The sequence below is a fragment of the Coregonus clupeaformis genome, chromosome 8, assembly GCF_020615455.1.
Source record: "Coregonus clupeaformis isolate EN_2021a chromosome 8, ASM2061545v1, whole genome shotgun sequence".
NCBI lineage: Eukaryota > Metazoa > Chordata > Actinopteri > Salmoniformes > Salmonidae > Coregonus > Coregonus clupeaformis.
This window is the reverse complement of record NC_059199.1, coordinates 25,095,771-25,119,084: the sequence shown is the minus strand read 5'-3', so window position 1 is coordinate 25,119,084 and position 23,314 is coordinate 25,095,771. Positions and strand designations below refer to the sequence as shown.

Here is a 23,314-nt window from a genome sequence, read left to right as displayed (position 1 = left end):
ACTTAAAAAGATGAGAGACCTGTAATTTTCATCATAGGTACACGTCAACTATGACAGACAAATGGAGAAAAAAAATCCAGAAAATCACATTGTAGGATTTTTTATGAATTTATTTGTAAATTATGGTGGAAAATAAGTATTTGGTCACCTACAAACAAGCAAGATTTCTGGCTCTCACAGACCTGTAACTTCTTCTTTAAGAAGCTCCTCTGTCCTCCACTCGTTACCTGTATTAATGGCACCTGTTTGAACTTGTTATCAGTATAAAAGACACCTGTCCACAACCTCAAACAGTCACACTCCAAACTCCACTATGGCCAAGACCAAAGAGCTGTCAATGGACACCAGAAACAAAATTGTAGACCTGCACCAGGCTGGGAAGACTGAATCTGCAATAGGTAAGCAGCTTGGTTTGAAGAAATCAACTGTGGGAGCAATTATTAGGAAATGGAAGACATACAAGACCACTGATAATCTCCCTCGATCTGGGGCTCCACGCAAGATCTCACCCCGTGGGGTCAAAATGATCACAAGAACGGTGAGCAAAAATCCCAGAACCACACGGGGGGACCTAGTGAATGACCTGCAGAGAGCTGGGACCAAAGTAACAAAGCCTACCATCAGTAACACACTACGTTGCCAGGGACTCAAATCCTGCAGTGCAAGACGTGTCCCCCTGCTTAAGCCAGTACATGTCCAGGCCCATCTGAAGTTTGCTAGATTGCATTTGGATGATCCAGAAGAGGATTGGGAGAATGTCATATGGTCAGATGAAACCAAAATAGAACCTTTTGGTAAAAACTCAACTCGTTGTGTTTGGAGGACAAAGAATGCTGAGTTGCATCCAAAGAACACCATACCTACTGTGAAGCATGGGGGTGGAAACATCATGCTTTGGGGGTGTTTTTCTGCAAAGGGACCAGGACGACTGATCCGTGTAAAGGAAAGAATGAATGGGGCCATGTATCGTGAGATTTTGAGTGAAAACCTCCTTCCATCAGCAAGGGCATTGAAGATGAAACGTGGCTTGGTCTTTCAGCATGACAATGATCCCAAACACACCGCCCGGGCAACGAAGGAGTGGCTTCGTAAGAAGCATTTCAAGGTCCTGGAGTGGCCTAGCCAGTCTCCAGATCTCAACCCCATAGAAAATCTTTGGAGGGAGTTGAAAGTCTGTGTTGCCCAGCGACAGCCCCAAAACATCACTGCTCTAGAGGAGATCTGCATGGAGGAATGGACCAAAAAACCAGAAACAGTGTGTGAAAACCTTGTGAAGACTTACAGAAAATGTTTGACCTGTGTCATTGCCAACAAAGGGTATATAACAAAGTATTGAGAAACTTTTGTTATTGACCAAATACTTATTTTCCACCATAATTTGCAAATAAATTCATTAAAAATCCTACAATGTGATTTTCTGGATATTTTTTTTTCATTTTGTCTGTCATAGTTGACGTGTACCTATGATGAAAATTACAGGCCTCTCTCATCTTTTTAAGTGGGAGAACTTGCACAATTGGTGGCTGACTAAATACTTTTTTCCCCCACTGTAACTCTCTCTCTCTCGCTTCTTATTCATTTTTAAACAAATTAATTTGTTCAAAACGGTTTAACTAATGTCTTTCTCTCCCTTTGAGTCAACTACTCACCACATTTTATGCACTGCAGAGCTAGCTAACTGTAGCTTATGCTTTCAGTACTAGATTAATTCTCTGATCCTTTGATTGGGTGGACAACATGTCAGTTCACGCTGCAAGAGCTCTGATAGGTTGGAGGACGTCCTCCAGAAGTTGTCATAATTACTGTGTAAGTGTATGCAAGGGGGTGAGAACCATGAGCCTCCTAGGTTTTGTATTGAAGCCAATGTACCCAGAGGAGGACAGAAACTAGCTGTCCTCCGGCTACACCATGGTCCTACCCTACAGAGTGCTGTTGAGGCTACTGTAGACCTTCATTGCAAAACAGTGTGTTTTAAATCAATTATTTGGTGACATGTGATCATATTTAGTATAGTTGTATCTAAAAAGGATAACTATTGTTTCACTATTTTTATTAAATTCACTGAGGAGGATGGTCCTCCCCTTCCTCCTCTGAGGAGCCTCCACTGCTGAAGATAGTAATTCCTCACTGCATGAACAATAGATAGTGAGGAGAGAGCCTCTTTCTGGTCCACACACATTTTTGCAGTGCGTAAAAAAATATAAAATAAGGCCATCTAATAATTTGGTCAGGTAAAAATGTATTTGAACTCAACGTCACGATCTGACATAATGGCAGGCAACTTTGTTGGCTTTACATTAGAGATTGGTTTAAGGTACATTTTTAAGCACTACTGAACAAAGAGACGTTTTTTTCTTCCTGTCAAGGATTGGGGGCCTGCATTTTATATTCATAAACCATGTTGCGAACCGCTCTAAAACTATTTGCGGGCCATTAACCATTTGTTTTACACCTTGTTCAGTCATGTTTGTTACCTCATTAGCGAGCTAACAACCTGGTAACTTTACCAGTGCTACCAACAATTTGTTAAAATGTTTAGCCATGCATGTGTATGAACTAGTTCAATCAAATGTAATTTTACATCAGCAGTTGTCAAAAAGTGCTTTACAGATACCCGGACTAAAACCCCAAAGAGCAAGCAATGCAGAGGCTAGGAAAAACTCCCTAGAAGGTAGGAACCTTGGAAGAAAGCTACTGTATGAAAAGTTTTTAGTTGAATATTGGATGTGCATTAAGACAATGGGAGTCAGACATACCTTGATTCTATGGTGGTACTCTGGCAATAGAGACAGGGACTGGTCTGAGATGAGGAAGAGCAGTTTGTCCAGCTCCTCCTGAACACTCAATCTCTCCTGCACCCGCAGAAACTGACAGAAGAAAGTGGACAACATGGCTATTATAGACAATCATTTTATCTATGCACTCTGAACAGCAATAGAAAAGGTCTGTAGAATTATTTCCTCTACAGTGCAACCACTTGATCGCATAGATTGTACAGCAATTTCACCTAATTTACAATACATTTACTGTAGAGACAAGGTTGTACATGGATGTAGGCTATCACACGCACATACAGTGAATTCGGAAAGTATTCAGACGCCTTGACTTTTTGCCAAATGTTGTTACGTTACAGCTTTATTCTAAAATTGATTAACTAAAAAATGTCCTCATCAATCTACACAATACCCCATAATGACAAAGTGAAAACAGGTTTTTAGAAACTTTTGCACATTTATAAAAAATGTAAAACAGATATACAATTTTTAAATAAGTATTCAGACCCAAGCTCTGTCAGGTTGGATGGGGAGCGTCGCTTCACAGCTATTTTCAGGTCGCTCCAGAGATGTTCGATCGGGTTCAAGTCCGGGCTCTGGCTGGGCCACTCAAGGACATTCAGAGACTTGTCCCGAAGCCACTCCTGCGTTGTCTTGGCTGTGTGCTTAGGGTTGTTGTCCTGTTGGAAGGTGAACCTTCGCCCCAGTCTGAGGTCCTGAGAGCTCTAGAGCAGGTTTTCATCAAGGATCTCTCTGTACTTTGCTCCGTTCATCTTTCCCTCGATCCTGATTAGTCTCCCAGTCCCTGCTGCTGAAAAACATCCCCACAGCATAATGCTGCCATCACCATGCTTCACCGTAGGGATGGTGCCAGGTTTCCTCCAGAAGTGACGCTTGGCATTCAGGCCAAAGAGTTCAATCTTGGTTTCATCAGACCAGATAATCTTGTTTCTCATGGTCTGAGAGTCTTTAGGTGCCTTTTGGCAAACTCCAAGCGGGCTGTCATGTACCTTTTACTGAGGAGTGGCTTCCGTCTGGCCACTCTACCATAAAGGCCTGATTGGTGAAGTGTTGCAGAGATGGTTGTCCTTCTGGAAGGTTCTCCCATCTCCACAGATGAACTCTAGAGCTCTGTCAGAGTGACCATCGGGTTCTTGGTCACCTCCTTCTCCCCCGATTGCTCAGTTTGGCAGGGCGGCCAGCTCTAGGAAGAGTCTTGGTGGTTCCAAACTTCTTCCATTTAAGAATGATGGAGGCCACTGTGTTCTTGGGGGCCTTCAATGCTGCAGAAATTTGTTGGTACCCTTCCCCAGATCTGTGCCGACACAATCCTGTCTCGGAGCTCTATGGACAATTCCTTCGACCTCATGGCTTGGTTTCTGCTCTGACATGACCTGTCAACTGTTGGACCTTATATAGAGAGGTGTGTGCCTTTCCAAATAATGTCCAATTAATTGAATTTACCACAGGTGGACTCCAATGAAGTTGTAGAAACATCAATGATGATCAATGGAAACAGGATGCACCCGAGCTCAATTTCGAGTCTCATAGCAATGGGTCTGAATACTTATTTAAATAAGGTATTTCTATTTTGTATTTGTAATACATTTGTACAAATTTCTAAAAACCTGTTTTCGCTTTGTCATTATGGGGGATTGTATGTAGATTGATGAGGGGAAAAAACAATTTAATACATTTTAGAATAAGGCTGTAATGTAACAAAATGTGAAAGGAGTCAAGGGGTCTGAATACTTTCCGAATTATTGGACCCCTTGATAAAGATAAGCAAAAAAGAATGTATAAAATAAATAATACAACTACTGAGCTATATTGTATACTACAGATAATTGAACAATTATATTATTTTATACTAATACAATTGTTTAGAGAAAGAGATTTTGTTTAACAAGTAATAATATATATTTTATTTTATTTATTATTGGATCCCCTGTTTTCTAAAATGTTCTATGAGATTGGAGAACACATTGGGAGGGATCGTAGGCCATTCCTCCATACAGAATCTTTTCAGATCCTTGATATCCTTCATCTGTGCTTATGGACTGCCCTCTTCAATTCAAACCACAGGTTTTCAATGGGGTTCAAGTCCAGAGACTCCTTATAAAATACCCATTTTGGACACTGCACGTTATTAGAGAGAGAGGATAGCTCACACACACTATCGCTACCTCCCAAAGAAATTGGAGCCCAGCAGCAGCAGCACCACAGCCTACTGTCTGACTGAGCCATGGATCGAATGATATGCAGTCCTAATGCATCCCCTCAGTGAGACAGACAGTGGTGATGTGTGACTCTGCACTGCCTAAACAGGTCATTATAGAATTCCCTGCTCTGCTGTTCTCATCTCATCCTTATCCTGGAACAAGGCGGTAGACTTGCACGAGCCGGAACGGCTCATATGAGCAGGAGCCTATCTCCTGGTTCTGTAGCTTGAGTCAGCTTGATGTACAAGTACTTCGCTAGTCTATCGCAGGGCCTAACCCCCAATATATCTCCTTAATGCTGAGTGCCAAGCAGAGACGCAGCGGGTCCCATTTTTACAGTCTTTGTTATGACTCGGCTGGGGATCGAACTCCCAACCTTCTAATCTCAGGGCTGACACTAACCACAAGGCCACTGAGTTGGCCACTGAACAAGGCAGGGAAATATCTAACAAGGCTTAGTTTTACAATGCTTAGTGCAGGCCCAAAGAAATTACAGTCTGATGTAATTACTATGAGAAATCAGTATAGAAAGAGGCCAGGGCTTGTATTCATAAAGTGTCTCAGAGTAGGAGTGTTGATCTAGGATCAGGTCCACACTGTCCATGTAATCGAATTCATTATGATCAAAAAGACAATAAGGGATCCTATATCAGCATTCCTACTCTGAGACCCTTTGTTAATACGGGCCCCGGGCTATAGATTGAAACAAAGAAAGAAGGGAGAGAGAATGAAGTGGAAAAGATAGAGGGAAAGAGAGGCAGACAGAGGAGGACGCAGGTGTGTGGAGGCAGTCAGTCTGTCAGACCTGTCTCTGTTCATTATATGAGTGCTCCAACATCATTACTGCAATGTCAGGACAGTGTTTGGAAGTGACACTCACACACAAACGCACATGCGCACACACACCTGTTCTGAGAAGGTGGGTGAGTGGATGCAGTTGAAGTCTTTGAGGCTGTCCTGCAGCACGCGCAGCCTTATGGTGCCCTCCACCACATCCACACTCTTCAGCTGGAAGTCGTTCACTGGGTCAAGGGTCACCAACCCGCCTGGGTTGGCCTCCGCCAATCGCAGGAGCTCCTGGGTTGCCGTGGAGATGGCTTGGCCCGGAGGATCAAGCCTGTGAGAAATGGAGCGAGGGGGAAAGGATGGAAGGAAGGAGGGAAAGATGAAAATAGACTCAAGAGTGGTGTCTCTTTTTTCTGTGCAACAAAGATGCTATTCGAAAAAGGAAGGTAGATGGATAGACACTTGAGTGGTCATGATGACATCACACATATAAACACCTCCTTTGCCTAGATAAACATGGTTGTGTTGGCTTAGTGGAGCGACAATGTGCAAAAAGGCTGAAACATACTGTATACGCTACATGATAATGCATGAATGCACACACACACACACACACACACACACACACACACACACACAGTGTCACACATACACTGACACACACACCTGAAGCGCGGCTGCTGTCTCTTGTTGTAGTTGTCAATGATTCGGTCAGGGATCACCTTAAGGGTCTTGACTGTGATGGCTGACACGTCCTGTAGCTTCAGCTTCTGGACCGTGTGACTACAGGGACCTAATCGGCGGATCATACAGAACATACAAAATCGTTATCGGTTATTCAGTTTAAGCTTATGTGGGCTTGTTAGTTAGTGTTAGCATGTGTGTGTGTGTGTTTAAGTAGCCGTGTGTGTATTCAAATAGCTGTGTGTGTGTGTTCAAATAGCCGTGTGTTTGTGTGTTTAGGCAGCGGTGTGTGTGTGTGTGTTTATTGGTAAATGTGTCTGTCTCTAATAGGGAGAGGATGAGCATCAATCAGTGTGTGTGTGTGTGTGCGTGTGCGCATGCATGTTTGCATAAATAAATATGTGCATGAACTGACCTTCAGGTATAAAGAGGGCAGTGTTGTAGAGGTGGGGGAAGGCACTGGCGTTGAGGCTGTCCCCTCTTCCCTCCTCGTTGCCTTTCTCACAGATGATGAGAGCAGTAAACGTACGATTCACTGAGTCGCTGGACACCTGGGAGAGAAATTAAAGAACGGAAGGGTGAGAAAGGAGAATGATAAATGCATTACATGCCTTTGTCACCTAAAAAAAGTTGCAGTCCACACACACAGACAGACAAACAGACACACACACCTGTAGGAGGACTCCGAGGGCGTTGAAGTGCTGTTTGTTGTTGACCACTACCACCCGTCCCACGGAGAGAGCTTTCAACCCATTCACGGACCCCAGAACTGCACACTGAAAGATGGACAATTAACTCATCTTAGTGATGTTGTAATTTTTTTCAAATGACACTTTTGCACATTCAATTATATTGAGTTGTTTTGTGAAGTAGTTTGAGCTTGAGTGTTTTAAGATAGTGTGTGTCTGTCTGTGGGCACATGTGTGTCTTTGTGTGTGTGTGTGTGTGTGTGTGTGTGTGTGTGTGTGTGCCTCTACAGTATGTTGTGTGTGTACCTGCAGCGCCTCAGCGGTGATGCGTAGCTCAGTGACAGTGTAGTAGTATGGCAGCAGGTCAGACAGCTGACCCTCCATGTCCAGAGGAGGGAGAGAGGACAGAGTCTGTTTCAACTGACCTATCTGCTGCTCATGGGCCTGAGAGAAAGACAGGAGAAGGAGGAAAATATAAGATATACTTTTATTAGTTCATATGGACTGGGAATTTGTCTTCTGCTTTTTTTGTTTTCAAACCCCTCTGATATACACACACAAATACAAACAAACATACAGTAGCAGTCAAAAGTTTGGACACACCTACTCATTCAAGGGTTTTTCTTTATTTTTTACTATTTTCTACATTGTAGAATAATAGTGAAGACATCAAAACTATGAAATAACACATATGGAATCATGTAGTATGCAAAAAAAGTGTTAAACAAATCAAAATGTATTTTATATTTGAGATTCTTCAAATAGCCACCCTTTGCCTTGATGACAGCTTTGCACACTCTTGGCATTCTCTCAACCAGCTTCATGAGGTAGTCACCTGGAATGCATTTCAATTAACAGGTGTGCCTTGTTAAAAGTTAATTTGTGGAATTTATTTCCATATTAATGCATTTGAGCCAATCAGTTGTGTTGTGACAAGGTAGGGGGGTATACAGAAGATAGCCCTATTTGGTAAAAGACCAAGTCCATATTATGGCAAGAACTGCTCAAATAAGCAAAGAGAAATGACAGTCCATCATTACTTTAAGACATGAAGGTCAGTCAATACGGAACATTTCAAGAACTTTGGAAGTCCCAGAGTTACCTCTGCTGTAGAGGATACATTCATTAGAGTTACCAGACTCAGAAATTGCAGCCCAAATAAATGCTTCACAGAGTTCAAGTAACAGACACATCTCAAATTGCTGCAAAGAAACCATTACTAAAGGACACCAATAAGAAGAAGAGACCTGCTTGTGCCAAGAAACACGAGCAATGGACATTAGACCGGTGGAAATGTGTCCTTTGGTCTGGAGTCTAAATTTGAGTTTTTGGTTCAAACCGCTGTGTCTTTGTGAGACACGGTGTGGGTGAACGGATGATCTCCGCATGTGTAGTTCCTACCGTAAAGCATGGAGGAGGTGGTGTTATGGTGTGGGGGTGCTTTGCTGGTGACACTGTCTGTGATTTATTTAGAATTCAAGGCACACTTAACCAGCATGGCTACCACAGCATTCTGCAGCGATACGCCATCCCATCTGGTTTGGGCTTAGTGGGACTATCATTGGTTTTTCAACAGGACAATGTCCCAACACACCTCCAGGCTGTGTAAGGGCTATTTTACCAAGAAGGAGATTGATGGAGTGCTGCATCAGATGACCTGGCTTCCACAATCCATCAACCTCTACCCAATTGAGATGGTTTGGGATGAGTCGGACCGCAGAGTGAAGGAAAAGCAGCCAACAAGTGCTCAGCATAAGTGGGAACTCCTTCAAGACTGTTGGAAAAGCATTCCAGGTGAAGCTGGTTGAGAGAATGCCAAGAGTGTGCAAAGCTGTCATCAAGGCAAAGGGTGGCTATTTGAAGAATCTCAAATATAAAATATATTTTGATTTGTTTAACACTTTTTTGGTTACTACATGATTCCATATGTGTTATTTCATAGTTTTGATGTCTTCACTATTAATCTACAATGTAGAAAATAGTAAAAATAAAGAAAAATCCTTGAATGAGTAGGTGTGTCCAAACTTTTGACTGGTACTGTATATATTTCATATATTTACCAAAACATATATGGGGTATTGGAAATTATGCAGACAATTACATTGATGGAAACCACAATCTGCAATATTAAAGCTAATCACATTTTTTAAAACTGGTAGTCCTCAACTGTCGTGTCATCCATTATCTCTAGTATTTTGTCCCAAGTGCTTGTGGGTAATGTAGTACAGTACCTGTGTGTCTCTGTGGCTCTCAGAGAAGCTCCTCCTCATCATGTCGGTGACTCGGAGGGCCTCCACACGCAGCAGGTTGAGGATCATGGTGTAGGTCAGCCTGAACTGGGACTGCAGCACTGTGGGCTTCCCCTTGACAAAGAAGAAGTGTCATTAAAATGCATGTCACTTCTATGTTGTAGACACTAAAAATAAGAAGAAATGGAGGTAATGGAGCAGGAACCTTTCAATGTTGATTGAGAAAGGTTAGTGCTAGATCACTCAGGGTGGAGGTACGGAGGATGAAGTTGAGTATTTCTAAATCATATAGACAGTTACAATAAGCATTTAGCAATTAGCAAAGCAAACAACTACATTTTCCCCTGATGATCTGATCAGGTAAAACTCTGGGCCATAGTTATACAGTAACAGTTAGCGATTAGTTACCGCTGCTATCTAGCATAAGGCTAAAACAATTGATCCGAAGATTGATCCAACAATGGCAGTTGGCAGCGAGAGGGTGATAGAGAGATATGATCATGTTTCGTACAGTACAGTTTAGAGGATTTTTCATATCCTTGATCTTGCAACAGGAGGACCAATTCAGGATAGAAATAGTCCACTCCAAAGCCCCACATTAAATAGGTTGGTTAAAAATAAGGCCCTTGACAGTTTAATGAGGCACTTGTTTATACTGTACAAGCTAGCATGCAGCAAACCTAGAGGAGCAGTGTATGGCTGTTTCACAAATGGCACCCTATTCCCAAACCCTACATAGTGCACTACTTTTGACCAGTTCCCTATGGGCCCTGGACAAAAGTAGTGCACTACATAGGGCATAGGATGCCAATTGGTACACAGCCTATGTTTTGATGTTCTGTACAATGGAGGAGCACTTACAGGGCGAGCTAGATGGAAACTGTTGAGGGATTTTGGATTTAAATACCAATTATGGGATTTTTATTATCATATCCTTGGTAGAATAGCAATCCCTTTTTAATTCTATGAGCTATCCCCTCACCCTTGGGAAAAGTAAGCCAAGTAATACCCTTGTAAAAAAAGAAGCGACTGATGTAGTGCAGCGGTTCCCAAACCTTTTCTTTCCGGGGACCACCATATAATTGTCAAAAGCTTGCGGAGTCGCAGATTTTTTTAAACATAAAATATTTTAGCGGTCAAATTTAGAATCAATTTGATCAGTGAATGTAAGCGATTAAAGGCCTATTATTACAGATGGATGTTTATTAAACAATTTGTATTGCGAAAAGTAATGTAGAATTGTTAAAAAATCATTAATACTCCCAACTGTGGCAGGTAGCCTAGCGGTTAAAAAGAGTATTGGGCCAGTAACCGAAAGGTCGCTGGTTCGAATCCCCAAGCCTGCAAGGTTGAAAAATCTGCTGTTCTGATGACGTGGACGATGATTAAGGCAATCCCCTGCACCTCTCATATTCAGAGGGGTTGGGTTAAATGAGGAAGACAGATTTCAGTTGAATGCATTCAGTTGTACAACTGACTAGGTATCCCCCTTTCCTTTCCTTTTTGGAAGAAAAAATAAATAAAAAATTGACTTGAAAAAGCAATATCATCTGCCTGGTTCTTAATTGTATCTTTTATTTGCCGCTTCGCTCTGCTCTATGTGCTTATAGAGTACCCTGGGGTTCAGATCAAGTATCATATATGAACAGCATGGACATAGTCTCCAACAAATTATATATATATATATATATCTGCTCAAAGCAACATATCACCAATCAATTCAAAATGGAACTAAGATATCGCAACAGTAGATATTAACTGGAGTACTGTCTGTTCCAACATTAACATTCTCATCAAGAAACACAAATCACCAAATGGAATACGAGTTATGAGACTCCCCAAAAACTTTTTCAGATGAACATAAATTCAACCCCCGTCTGTATGCTCTTCCCCCAGGGTACGAGTCCTGGCACATTCATTCATATGGTCTGGGAGTTCCCAGAGGTTTTTTCCTTTTGGCAATCTGTGGCTTCATCATAATCAAGCATTTTGTCTAAATCCATCCCAAGTCTTTCCAATGTGCTACTGCTTAATGATGACTTCACTGAACCTAACATACAGGCAAAGAAGGATTTGGCTTGCCGGCCTAACCGCAGCCAAGAGAATGGTTGCCTTACGATGGCAAGCCCCACACATTCTGCCACATCAGCAATGGAGTTCCTCCTTCATGGACATTGCACAACTTAAACTATCAATCTCTCGACTGCATGGTGCAAAATCAGACAATATTAACATATGGACTACAACACTTAACAGTTTAAAATGACTACTTTGATATATGCACTCAAGTAAGCAGGTCCTGCATGTGGGAAGAGGAAAGGGATGGGGGGGGGGTTACATGTGTATAATGTATGTTGGTTTGTTTGTCCTGTCAAACAAAAAATTCTAAAAACTTCAGCACAAAAATACATTACAAAAATAAATCACAGACCACCAGTGGTCCACTGATGTAGTGGTATTGAATGGAAGAAGACAGTACATTCTGATGGAAGCCTTACCAGCATCATGACATGTAGGTCCCCCATTTCATGTACCCCTGACTTGCAGAGGATGATGACAGTGCCTGTGGCATCCAGACCTCTCCTACCTGCTCTACCAGCCATCTGTATATACTCACCTGAGAGAGAGAGCAATAGCGAGAGAGAAGAGAGCGACAGAGAGTGAGTGACAGAGGGAGAGAGAGCGACAGAAAGAGAGAGAGCGACAGAGAGAGGCAAATAGGTTAGTCATATGAAACTAAGAGCTCTTAAACATGTAGAAAAACATCCATTCTATTTTCTCCTTTCCACTCAAAAATCTGAGAGAAAGCGAGAGATTGAAGTGGCATCGGATTAAAATACTGCCTGTAAGCACTCATGCTCTGCTTTTCTATCAGTTTCAAAATCTGTGCAAAAATGTGCAAATCAGCTGTTAATTCTAGAGCGCCTTCAACAACATTATTTGGGTCATTCATTGATTTTTCTTTTGCTATAATGAAAGTGTTGATGTTATGTTTGCTTCACAGAGAGAGAGTGAGGGAGACAGACCGACCGATAGAGGCAGGCAGAAAGAGAGAGAGAGAGAGAGAGAGAGAGAGAGAGAGAGAGGAGCCAGAGCCAGAGCCAGAGAGAGAGAGAATGAAAAGGATGTTATGTAGGGATGAAACGGTTCACCAAACCCATGGTTTGGTAGGTATTGTGGTCACGGTTCAGTTTCGGGAACAGCAGGAAAACGAAATTCCAATAGTTACTGTAGTTGATTTTTGTTTATTTAAGAAAATACAAAGTGTTGGTATTCCTGATTCCATATATGATCATGAGTCACATAATGCCTGATGAGGGCACAATCAAGAGTACCATCACTTTGTATTTTCTTAAATGAAAACACATGATTACTCATCAACAACACTAAAAATAAAGTGCAATATCTGTGTGAAACCAATATGTAAACATGGCTCAGACATTGAATTGGCCTATGCTATAACGTTTTCTTAAAAATAGAAAAATATGCGCACTTCTGTGACTCTCATAAAGGGGGCGTGTCTGTAGCACGGTACTTCTCATTTCCCACTCCGCAGTAATGTGATGGGCTGTCACTGTTAAGTAGCTCTCTGTAGACCTGGAGGTCCATCCATCTGTAGTAAGCGCAACACAGGGTGCATTGGCCAATTCATTGACAACTTCGGCTTTAGCTTGCTTGTACAGAGCTGGTACTACCTGTTTGATGAAATGGGTGTGAGAGCGAGAAGCTCGTAACGTTGCTCGAGCACTTTCACGAGGTGATGAAACACCCTTTCTTCTCAACCACCGACAATGGGTGCATATCAGTGGCTATAAACAGACCTATCTTGTAATTTCTTTGGCACGGTCAGAATTAGCTGCGAAGGGCTGCTTGAATGCAGGAGGGAGACAAAGTTGTGTTGTTCTTTTTGTGTTTCCGTCTTACTCCGGTGGTAGGAATACTAGGGCTATTCTCGTTTAACAGTGGCGACAAACTATCTTTGTCCATCCCCATTGTAATCTACTGGGAAGCCAAATTGTTCCCAAACTGGAGATTTTAACGATGAAGAATCTTCCTGCTTTATCGAACTCACCACTCGCAATAGTACAGAACTAGATCCCGGCTGCGCCTCACAAAATAACAGTTTGAAATGCGCCAATTAAGATTTGAATTTTGATTACAACTTGCGCATTTGCTGTAGTCGTTTTAACCGAATAGCCTGAAATCTTTTTTTCAGCTTAATTACTCAAGAGGCATAGAACGCAACGTAGGCATAGCCTATTAGCCTAGTGTTTTTATTTTTGTTATATATTTTTAATGTATTCATTACGGTTCACAGTGCAGAACGAAACGAGGTCCTTGTACCGAACGGTTCGGTACTAATACGTGTACCATTAAACCCCTAATGTTGTGTATATAAACGTGTGAGGAGGAAGGGAGAGTACCAGGCAGCAGGTTTCTGAAGCCGGTACCATCGTGTTTCCGTATGCTGTCAAACACCACTGTCCTCGCAGGCATGTTCACTCCCATAGCAAATGTCTCAGTGGCAAACAGAACCTGAGGGATATACATTTATTGTAACGTGTGTTAAGACTTTGTTAAATGCACTTTAAATACATTTTGAGTTGATGAATTTGTCTTCTGCTTTTTTTGTTTTCAAACCCCTCTGATACACACACACAAATACAAACAAACATACTGTACCAGTCAAACGTTTGGACACACATACTCATTCAAGGGTTTTTCTTTATTTTTTACTATTTTCTACATTGTAGAATAATAGTGAATACATCAAAAATATGAAATAACACATATGGAATCATGTAGTAACCAAATAAGTGTTAAACAAATCAAAATATATTTATATTTGAGATTATTCAAATAGCCACCCTTTGCCTTGATGACAGCTTTGCACACTCTTGGCATTCTCTCAACCAGCTTCATGAGGTAGTCACCTGGAATGCATTTCAATTAACAGGTGTGCCTTGTTAAAAGTTAATTTGTGGAATTTCTTTCCTTCTTAATGCGTTTGAGCCAATCAGTTGTGTTGTGACAAGGTAGGGGTGTACAGAAGATAGCCCTATTTGTTAAAAGACCAAGTCCATATTATGGCAAGAACATATTACGGACAGTCCATCCTTACTTTAAGACATGAAGGTCAGTCAATCCGGAAAATGTCAAGAACTTTTAAAGTTTCTTCAAGTGCAGTCGCAAAAACCATCAAGCGCTTTGATGAAACTGGCTCTCATGAGGACTGCCACAGGAAACGAAGACCCAGAGTTACCTCTGCTGCAGAGGATAAGTTAATTAGAGTTAACTGAACCTCAGATTGCAGCCCAAATAAATGCTTCACAGAGTTCAAGTAACAGAGACATCTCGACATCAACTGTTCAGAGGAGAATGCGTGAATCAGGCCTTCAAGGTCAAATTGCTGCAAATAAACCACTACTAAAGGACACCAATAAGAAGAGACTTGCTTGGGCCAAGAAACATGAGCAATGGACATTAGACCGGTGGAAATCTGTCCTTTGGTCTGATGAGTCCAAATTTGAGATTTTTGGTTCCAACTGCCGTGTCTTTGTGAGACGCAGAGTAGGTGAACGGATGATCTTCGCATGTGTAGTTCCCACCGTAAAGCATGGAGGAGGAGGTGGTGGTGTGACGGTGCTTTGCTGGTGACACTGTCTGTGATTTATTTAGAATTCAAGGCACACTTAACCAGCATGGCTACCACAGCATTCTGCAGCGATACACCATCCCATCTGGTTTGGGCTTGGTGGGACTATCATTGGTTTTTCAACAGGACAATGACCCAACACACCTCCAGGCTGTGTAAGGGCTATTTGACCAAGGAGAGTGATGGAGTGCTGCATCAGATGACCTGGCATCCACAATCCCCCGACCTCAACCCAATTGAGCTTGTTTGGGATGAGTTGGACCGCAGAGTGAAGGAAAAGCAGCCAACAACTACTCAGCATATGTGGGAACTCCTTCAAGACTGTTGGAAAAACATTCCTCATGAAGCTGGTTGAGAGAATGCCAAGAGTGTGCAAAGCTGTCATTTTGATTTGTTTAACACTTTTTTGATTACTACATGATTCCATCTGTGTTATTTCATAGTTTTGACATCTTCACTATTATTCTACAATGTAGAAAATAGTAAAAATAAAGAAAAACCCTTGAATGAGTAGGTGTGTCCAAACTTTGGACTGGTACTGTAGGTAGAGGATGTAAGTTAGGACTTGTAATCAGACATGGCATTTCAGGAAATTGACAAATCGTCACACTGATTCAAAAAACAGACCAATACGATTCACCTTTACTAGCCCCCGCGAGAACAGCATCTCAATGACCTCCTTCAGGATTGGCAGGATGCCACTGTGATGCACGCCGATCCCCCTCTTCAGTAGGTCCCTCATCAACAGGATCTACAACATAGGAAGGGTTGGTAACAACAATTCCTAGGTTATATATCCAAAAGTTCAATCTATGTGCTACAATTGGCTATAATATGGAATAATAATTCCGCAGCCCTGTGAGCCGAATTCATTGCATTGTTGATGGTTGCATGAAACATTTTCCAAGGAACAATAGAATATGATAGGCAGGTCTTAGTTCTCCCAGATAACCGGCCCCAGCCAGAGTGCAGCATACCTGGGGCAGCTGGCGGTCCCCTCCCCTGAGGCGGCTCAGGCTCTTCTGGAAAAAGGAGTGGATCTCGCTCTTCTCCACTGAGCTGGTGAGGTCCATGGAGGTTAGAGAGCGGGCATTGTCGTCGCAGCGCGTCCTGGAGAAGGTGAACGCCACCACGGGGGTCTGCTGGCGCTGGGACAGGAAGTGGAGGAGAGAAAGCCACACCGCCCGGTCCTGGAGGAGAGAGATGGAGAGAGGGATGAGAAAATGGAGTGAGAAGGAAAGAGTAAAAAATGATACAGAGAGAAGATGGCCAATGGAGACATGGCAAAGTGGAGAAGATGTTCAAAGACTGACAGAAGACCTATGATGGGAATGAGTGACAGAGAGAGGGGGCTTTACTTTCGGCTGGTGTTAAGGCGGTGCTAGTGTCAAACGCACGTTCATTGGCAATTTCGACCTGTTAAAGCCAGCTCTCTTCCATTTTCAAACTTGCACAAGGATTGGTAATTTACCTGTCTTTTATCAGCTTGCTTTTGCTCAGATGGGAGGGGTGGAAATATTTGAGGTGTGTCCTTAAAAACGTGATCCAAAGTGCTAATTGCAGGCAGTGCTGGTAGGGATATTTAAGACCAACCAAAAGCTGGTTTAAGCGGTAACGCGGTTGGTTATAGCATGAATTTTGATAGCGGAAACTCAGCCTATCCAGCCGTGACGCACTCTGCCCATTTGTGCATGGAACAAGAGTAATGTGCTTTCGGTGCCTGTATACTTCATATTTAAAAACATATATATTTTATTTTTTCCCCAATTTCATTTTATTTGATTAAAAACCAAGTATAGCCTCAACTGCTCTCAATGAAGGCAATCCTTTTGGGGGTCCTGCCCATTGCAATTTCCAAGTAGTCAAGACTGTTGATAAAGGGTTTGGCTCGTGAAACCTGTTTTCGCTTTGTCATTATGGGTTATTGTGTGTAGATTGATGAGGGAAAAATTTATTTAATCAATTTTAGAATAAGGCTGTAACGTAACAAAATGTGGAAAAAGTCAAGAGGTCTGAATACTTCTGAATGCACTTTATGTATTGTAGAAAGGCCTACATTATTTTAGCCATGCAGCTCCGTTTTAGACGTGCGTAAAACCCTCCATAGTCTGTTGCCTTGTCTGTATTATACGCCTATGAGGAGCAATTATGGTGCCTGTAACTGTATTTAGACATAGCCTATTTGAAATAAGTTGTTGTTTCATTTTTATTTGAATTTGATTGGACTGCAAACATGTTCAACATATTGTGAAAATATGGGGCAGGTTATTTAACGTACTAGGCTATAACAGACTAACATTCAAACTGGAATTGATGACAACACAATACCTGAAAGACCGTAAATACACAACTTGAAGCAACCACATATTTAGCCATATTTAGCCATGAAGCACGTTCTGATTGGCCAGTGAGGGGGCAAGCCTCGACACACTCACAACTTGTTTACTCATCTAAACCCAGCCCTTTCGCGCCACTGCAAGGAACTGCGCCCACAATTATGGTTGTGAAAATAGCAACAATATTTCTGACACACCCCGAACCTATAGCGCTACTGCCAGCGCTAGGTTTGTTCAAATAGAGCCAAGAGAAAGTAGGGGTGATATTCTGTACCTGGTTGGGTGTAGTGTTCTGAGATGCATTTTTCGTCCCAAAGGACTGGGCGTGTTTACTGGTGCGTTCCTTTTTGGCATCTATAGCAGCATAGTACCTTAAAACAAAGAAACCACCAAACATTAAAAAGTTATCACTACATCACTCTCCATGACAACTAGAGCTGGCCATAAGGACAAAAAGCCATATCACTATAAATTGACTGATTATCACGATAACGATAAATTGAATGATAAGTTTACAACAAGAATGTACTTTTTATATTACCTTTAAAACTACTACTACTACTTTGAATGCTGTGGCTATCAATTGTCCTTTTAGCAATAGTAGCAGACATTTTATTTCAAACTTCACATTCCTCTAGTAAAGGCTACTTATCTTTATTATCGATATCAGTAAACTGTCCTCGATAAATTGTCGGTTCGGTCGGTATGGATCATTTTCTGATTATCGTCCAAGTTGTTATGAGGCCAGGTGTGTGTGTGTGTGTGTACTTACCCCTTGGTTTGGAAGTTGCCCGTAGGGTCCAGCAGTAGGAACATCTCCTTCTGGGTCTTGGTGCTGTTGCCAGTGTACAGGTAATGTTCCAGAGGCACAGGTCTCTTCGCTGTGCTGATCACGTAGATGTGCTTCTTCTTAATGCGCCTGGAAAGGAGAGGGGGAAGGGAGAGGAGAAACTAAAGCATCCATACACAACTCAAAGACATCATTCCACTCATAGACTAGAGGCCAAGCACAACATTGAACACACACTATAAATGCTCCATACTGTGACCATAGCAACGGCTATTACTGTCCTTTACCTAGGGCCAGGAGTTTTTTCTAACCACACGACTTGACCAACAAATACTCTGGGCCCTTGAACTAGGGCCCAGAGTTCTTCCTCAGTAGGTCATGTACTCAAGAAAACTTGCATGGTTTAACAGTGTCTTTCCCAACATACACTACATGACCAAAAGTATGTGGACACCTGCTCGTCGAACATCTCATTCCAAAATCATAGGCATTAATATGGAGTTGGTCCCCCCTTTGCTGCTATAACAGCCTCCACTATTCTGGGAAGGCTTTCCACTAGATGTGGGAACATTGCTGCGGGGACTTGCTTTACACCACTCCAGCTAACGCTTGGCAATGCGCATGATGATCTTAGGCTTGTGTGTGGCTGCTCAGCCATGGAACCCCATTTCATGAAGCTCCCGGCGAGTTATTTTGCTGACGTTGCTTCCAGATGCAGTTTGGAACTCGGTAGTGAGTGTTGCAAATACCGAGTTCCAGCACTCTGCGGTCCCATTCTGTTAGCTTGTGTGGCCTACCACTTCGCGACTGAGCCATTGTTACTCCTAGACGTTTCCACTTCACAATAACACCACTTACAGTTGACCGGGGCAGCTCTAGCACAGCAGAAATTTGACTATGGAGGGTTGCATGGCTGTGTGCTCGATTTTATACACCTGTCAGAAACGGGTGTGGCTGAAATAGCTGAATCAACTAATGTGTCCACATACTTTTGTATATATAGAGTACATGCTTTGGGTTTGGTGATGACAGGTGTTAAGATGGGGTGATCAGGGGAACAATAGACAATAGTTGACAACGTACCCGATCCACTCACTGAACTCCACAGCGTTAGGGACAGTGGCACTCAGCAGAATAATGCTGACGTGGTCGGGTAACATGATCAAAACCTCCTCCCACACCACTCCTCTCTAAGAAGGAGAGAAAAACAGAAAGGGAGGGAAAGAAAACGGAAGAGAATGAGATTTAGTGACATGTGATTGACTAAAACAGTGAGAGGGGAAGGTTTTGAGACTGAGGCTTCTCTGTTACCTCAGCATCATTGATGTAGTGAACCTCGTCAAAGATCACCCACTCTAAATCTCTGATGACCTCTGAACCGTTATAGAGCATGGACCTACAAGAGAGAGAGGGAGGGAGAATGTGTCAGTCAAACAGTATATGGAAAAGCATCACTCAGTGTTACATAGAGTTAGTAAGCTGAAGTGGCTTGCGAAAGTATTCACCCCCCTTGGCATTTTTCCTATTTTGTGGCCTTACAACCTGGAATTAAAATTGATTTGGGGGGGGTTTGTATCATTTGATTTACACAACATGCCTACCACTTTGAAGATGCAAAATATTTTTTCTTGTGAAACAAACAAGAAATAAGACAAAAAAACTTGAGCATGCATAACTATTCACCCCCCCAAAGTCAATACTATGTAGAGCCACCTTTTGCAGCAATTACAGCTGCAAGTCTCTCGGGGTATGTCTCTATAAGCTTGGCACATCTAGCCATTGGGATTTTTGCCCATTCTTCAAGGCAACACTGCTCCAGCTCCTTCAAGTTGGATGGGTTCCGATGGTGTACAGCAATCTTTAAGTCATACCACAGATTCTCAATTGGATTGAGGTCTGGGCTTTGACTAGGCCATTCCAAGACATTTAAATGTTTCCCCTTAAACCACTCCAGTGTTGCTTTAGCAGTATGCTTAGGGTCATTGTCCTGCTGGAAGGTGAACCTCTGTCCCAGTGTCAAATCTCTGGAAGAATCTCTCAAGAATTTCCCTGTATTTAACGCCATCCATCATTCCTTCAATTCTGACCAGTTTCACAGTCCCTGCCGATGAAAAACATTCCCACAGCATGATGCTGCCACCACCATGCTTCACTGTGGGGATGGTGTTCTCGGGGTAATTAGAGGTGTTGGGTTTGCGCCAGACATAGCGTTTTCCTTGATGGCCAAAAAGCTCAATTTTAGTCTCATCTGACCAGAGTACCTTCTTCCATATGTTTGGGGAGTCTCCCACATGCCTTTGGCGAACACCAAACGTGTTTGCTTATTTTTTTCTTTAAGCAATGGCTTTTTTTCTGGCCACTCTTCCATAAAGCCCAGCTCTGTGGAGTGTACGGCTTAAAGTGGTCCTATGGACAGATACTTCAATCTCTGCTGTGGAGCTTTGCAGCTCCTTCAGGGTTATCTTTGGTCTCTTTGTTGCCTCTCTGATTAATGCCCTCCTTGCCTGGTCTGTGAATTTTGGTGGCCGGCCCTCTCTTGGCAGGTTGGTTGTGGTGCCATATTCTTTCCATTTCTTAATAATGGATTTAATGGTGCTCTGTGGGATGTTCAAAGTTTCAGATATTTTTTTATAACCCAATCCTGATCTGTACTTCTCCACAACTTTGTCCCTGACCTGTTTGGAGAGCTCCTTGGTCTTTATGGTGCCCCTTGCTTAGTGGTGTTGCAGACTCTGGGGCCTTTCAGAACAGGTGTATATATACTGAGATCATATGACAGATCATGTGACACTTAGATTGCACACAGGTGGACTTTATATAACTAATTATGTGACTTCTGAAGGTAATTGGTTGCACCAGATCTTATTTAGGGGCTTCATAGCAAAGGGGGTGAATACATATGCACGCACCACTTTTCCTTTATTTATTTTTTTAGAATGTTTTGAAACAAGTTACTTTTTTCATTACACTTCACCAATTTGGACTATTTTGTGTATGTCCATTACATGAAATACAAATACAAATCCATTTAAATTACAGGTTGTAATGCAACAAAATAGGAAAAACGCCAAGGGGGATGAATACTTTTGCAAGGCACTGTATAGGCCTACATGGCTAGGGGTATGTCAATACATGACCATGGTATGCGTTCAATTAGACAGTATAAAAACAGTGTTCCATAGGGTTAATGTGTGATATAATGTGCAATTTTATATTATAATGTATAATGTTTGGTGTATATGATGTACTGTATATGTTACAATCCCCCATAGAGCGGAGCTTGGTCCTGGAGGCGTGGAGGTATAATGTGATATAGTGTGATATAATGTGTACAGTTATCTAATACTGTGTAATGTTTTATAAGTGATGTATATGATGTACTGTATATGTTACGTCACCTCAATATCTCAGTGGTCATGATGAGACAGGAGGCTTCAGGACTCAGCTGGACGTCCCCGGTCAGCAGCCCCACGTCCCCAAAGGTGGTCTTGAAGTCCCGGAACTTCTGATTGGACAGCGCCTTGATGGGGGAGGTATAGATGGTCCTATCAGAAGGTGCAAATAGATGGAGAGGTTAGATTGCACCAGATGTGATTGGATGGCCCAACATGGAAAACAGGGAACAAGTCCATTTCCAATTTGTCTATTTCAACATCAGGAGTTTCTAATACATCCCATATTTATATCCTGTTGGATTAAAGATTTTAGAGAGGATGACAAACGTGTAAACACACACACCTGGTCATGTGCTTCTGTGAGAGTGCTATGGCGTATTCGGCCACCACGGTTTTGCCTGCTGATGTGTGAGCTGCCACAAACACAGACTCATGGGCCTCCAGCCTCAACACTGCCTGCTTCTGGAACACGTCCAACTCAAAGGGATACTGGGAGAGACAGGGAGAGGTGGGGATCACATTAGTATTGTGGAATGAACAAGGTTCTGTGCCAATAAGGGAATAGACTGTAATAATGTCATAACACTATAAAACAAAACCCTGTAATATGTGTAGGTATCAGATCATTTCAATGACCAGGCTTCTTTCATCTACATAGGACTAATGAACACATTAATCATTCAACATTTATCAAACCACCAACATATTTTGTAATTACAGCACAGTACCTTGAAGGCAGGGTTCGGGATCCGTTTATAGAAGTCACCGCAGGGGGAGGTGATGTCTACTGGGATTGCCCATCTCTTCTTCTCCTCCTGGCCCTCTCCTGGTTTGGTCGTTCCTCCATCTTTCTTCTCTGTAGAGGTGATCCCAGGTGTAGAGGGAGAGTCCTACAGGAGGAAATAGACAACCACCTTTCAGTATATGAACATGACAAACCACAGAAGCTAAGTTAGATGGGAGATACATTTGAGATGTAGATCGTATTTGTCAATAAACAACAGAAAAAATGTATTTATTCAATACCTTGATCCCCAGGTCTTCCAGGCTGTTGGTTCTGGGAAGCTTTGGAGCGTTTCCACTTCCGTTACCTTTCTCCTTCTCTTCTGCCTCAGGCTGGGAGTCTACGATGTCATCAAAGGTGGACAGGAGGGACAGGAGGTTGATTTCTCCCTTTGTGGTTTTGGCATCTTTATAGAGAATTTAAAAAAGAAAGAAAATGTATTATATATTTATTCAAGCCAAGTCAAGAGGATAACCTTTAGGAACAAATGTCCATTCAAACCTTTGTCACTGAAGTCCATCCCAACTTTCAGTCCAGGGGGCACTGTGAGTAACCCTAAGGTAAAGGGAAATACATACAGTACCAGTCAAAAGTTTGGACACACTCATTCAAGGGTCTTTCTTTATTTTTACTATTTTCTACATTGTAGAATAATAGTGAAGATGTCAAAACTATGAAATAACAGATGGAATCATGTAGTAACCAAAAAAGTGTTAAACAAATCAAAATATATTTTATATTTGAGATTATTCAAATAGCCACTCTTTGCCTTGATGACAGCTTTGCACACTCTTGGCATTCTCTCAACCAGCTTCACCTGGAATGCTTTTCCAACAGTCTTGATGGAGTTCCCACATATGCTGAGCACTTGTTGGCTGCTTTTCCTTCACTCTGCCGTCTGACTCATCCCAAACCATCTCAATTGGGTTGAGGTCGGGAGATTGTGGAG

General features: G+C 42.3%; 1 protein-coding gene across 1 annotated transcript in view; it reads right to left on the bottom strand.

Moving 5' to 3' along the window:
- The window catches only part of skiv2l (SKI2 homolog, superkiller viralicidic activity 2-like), a 37,566-nt gene that overhangs the window by 9,628 nt on the left and 4,624 nt on the right, over positions 1-23,314 (bottom strand). Inside the window, exons 7-26 of the mRNA XM_041882935.2 lie at positions 22,867-22,920; positions 22,608-22,771; positions 22,310-22,471; positions 21,925-22,070; positions 21,585-21,731; positions 19,498-19,582; positions 19,270-19,376; positions 18,169-18,315; positions 17,671-17,767; positions 16,038-16,250; positions 15,701-15,811; positions 13,829-13,940; positions 11,903-12,021; positions 9,387-9,518; positions 7,462-7,599; positions 7,138-7,242; positions 6,882-7,017; positions 6,449-6,575; positions 5,903-6,113; positions 2,757-2,867 (exon numbers count right to left, since the gene is read on the bottom strand). Coding sequence (XP_041738869.2) covers positions 2,757-2,867; positions 5,903-6,113; positions 6,449-6,575; positions 6,882-7,017; positions 7,138-7,242; positions 7,462-7,599; positions 9,387-9,518; positions 11,903-12,021; positions 13,829-13,940; positions 15,701-15,811; positions 16,038-16,250; positions 17,671-17,767; positions 18,169-18,315; positions 19,270-19,376; positions 19,498-19,582; positions 21,585-21,731; positions 21,925-22,070; positions 22,310-22,471; positions 22,608-22,771; positions 22,867-22,920 — 2,624 coding nt within the window. The remainder of the gene's footprint in view (positions 1-2,756; positions 2,868-5,902; positions 6,114-6,448; positions 6,576-6,881; positions 7,018-7,137; positions 7,243-7,461; positions 7,600-9,386; positions 9,519-11,902; positions 12,022-13,828; positions 13,941-15,700; positions 15,812-16,037; positions 16,251-17,670; positions 17,768-18,168; positions 18,316-19,269; positions 19,377-19,497; positions 19,583-21,584; positions 21,732-21,924; positions 22,071-22,309; positions 22,472-22,607; positions 22,772-22,866; positions 22,921-23,314) is intronic.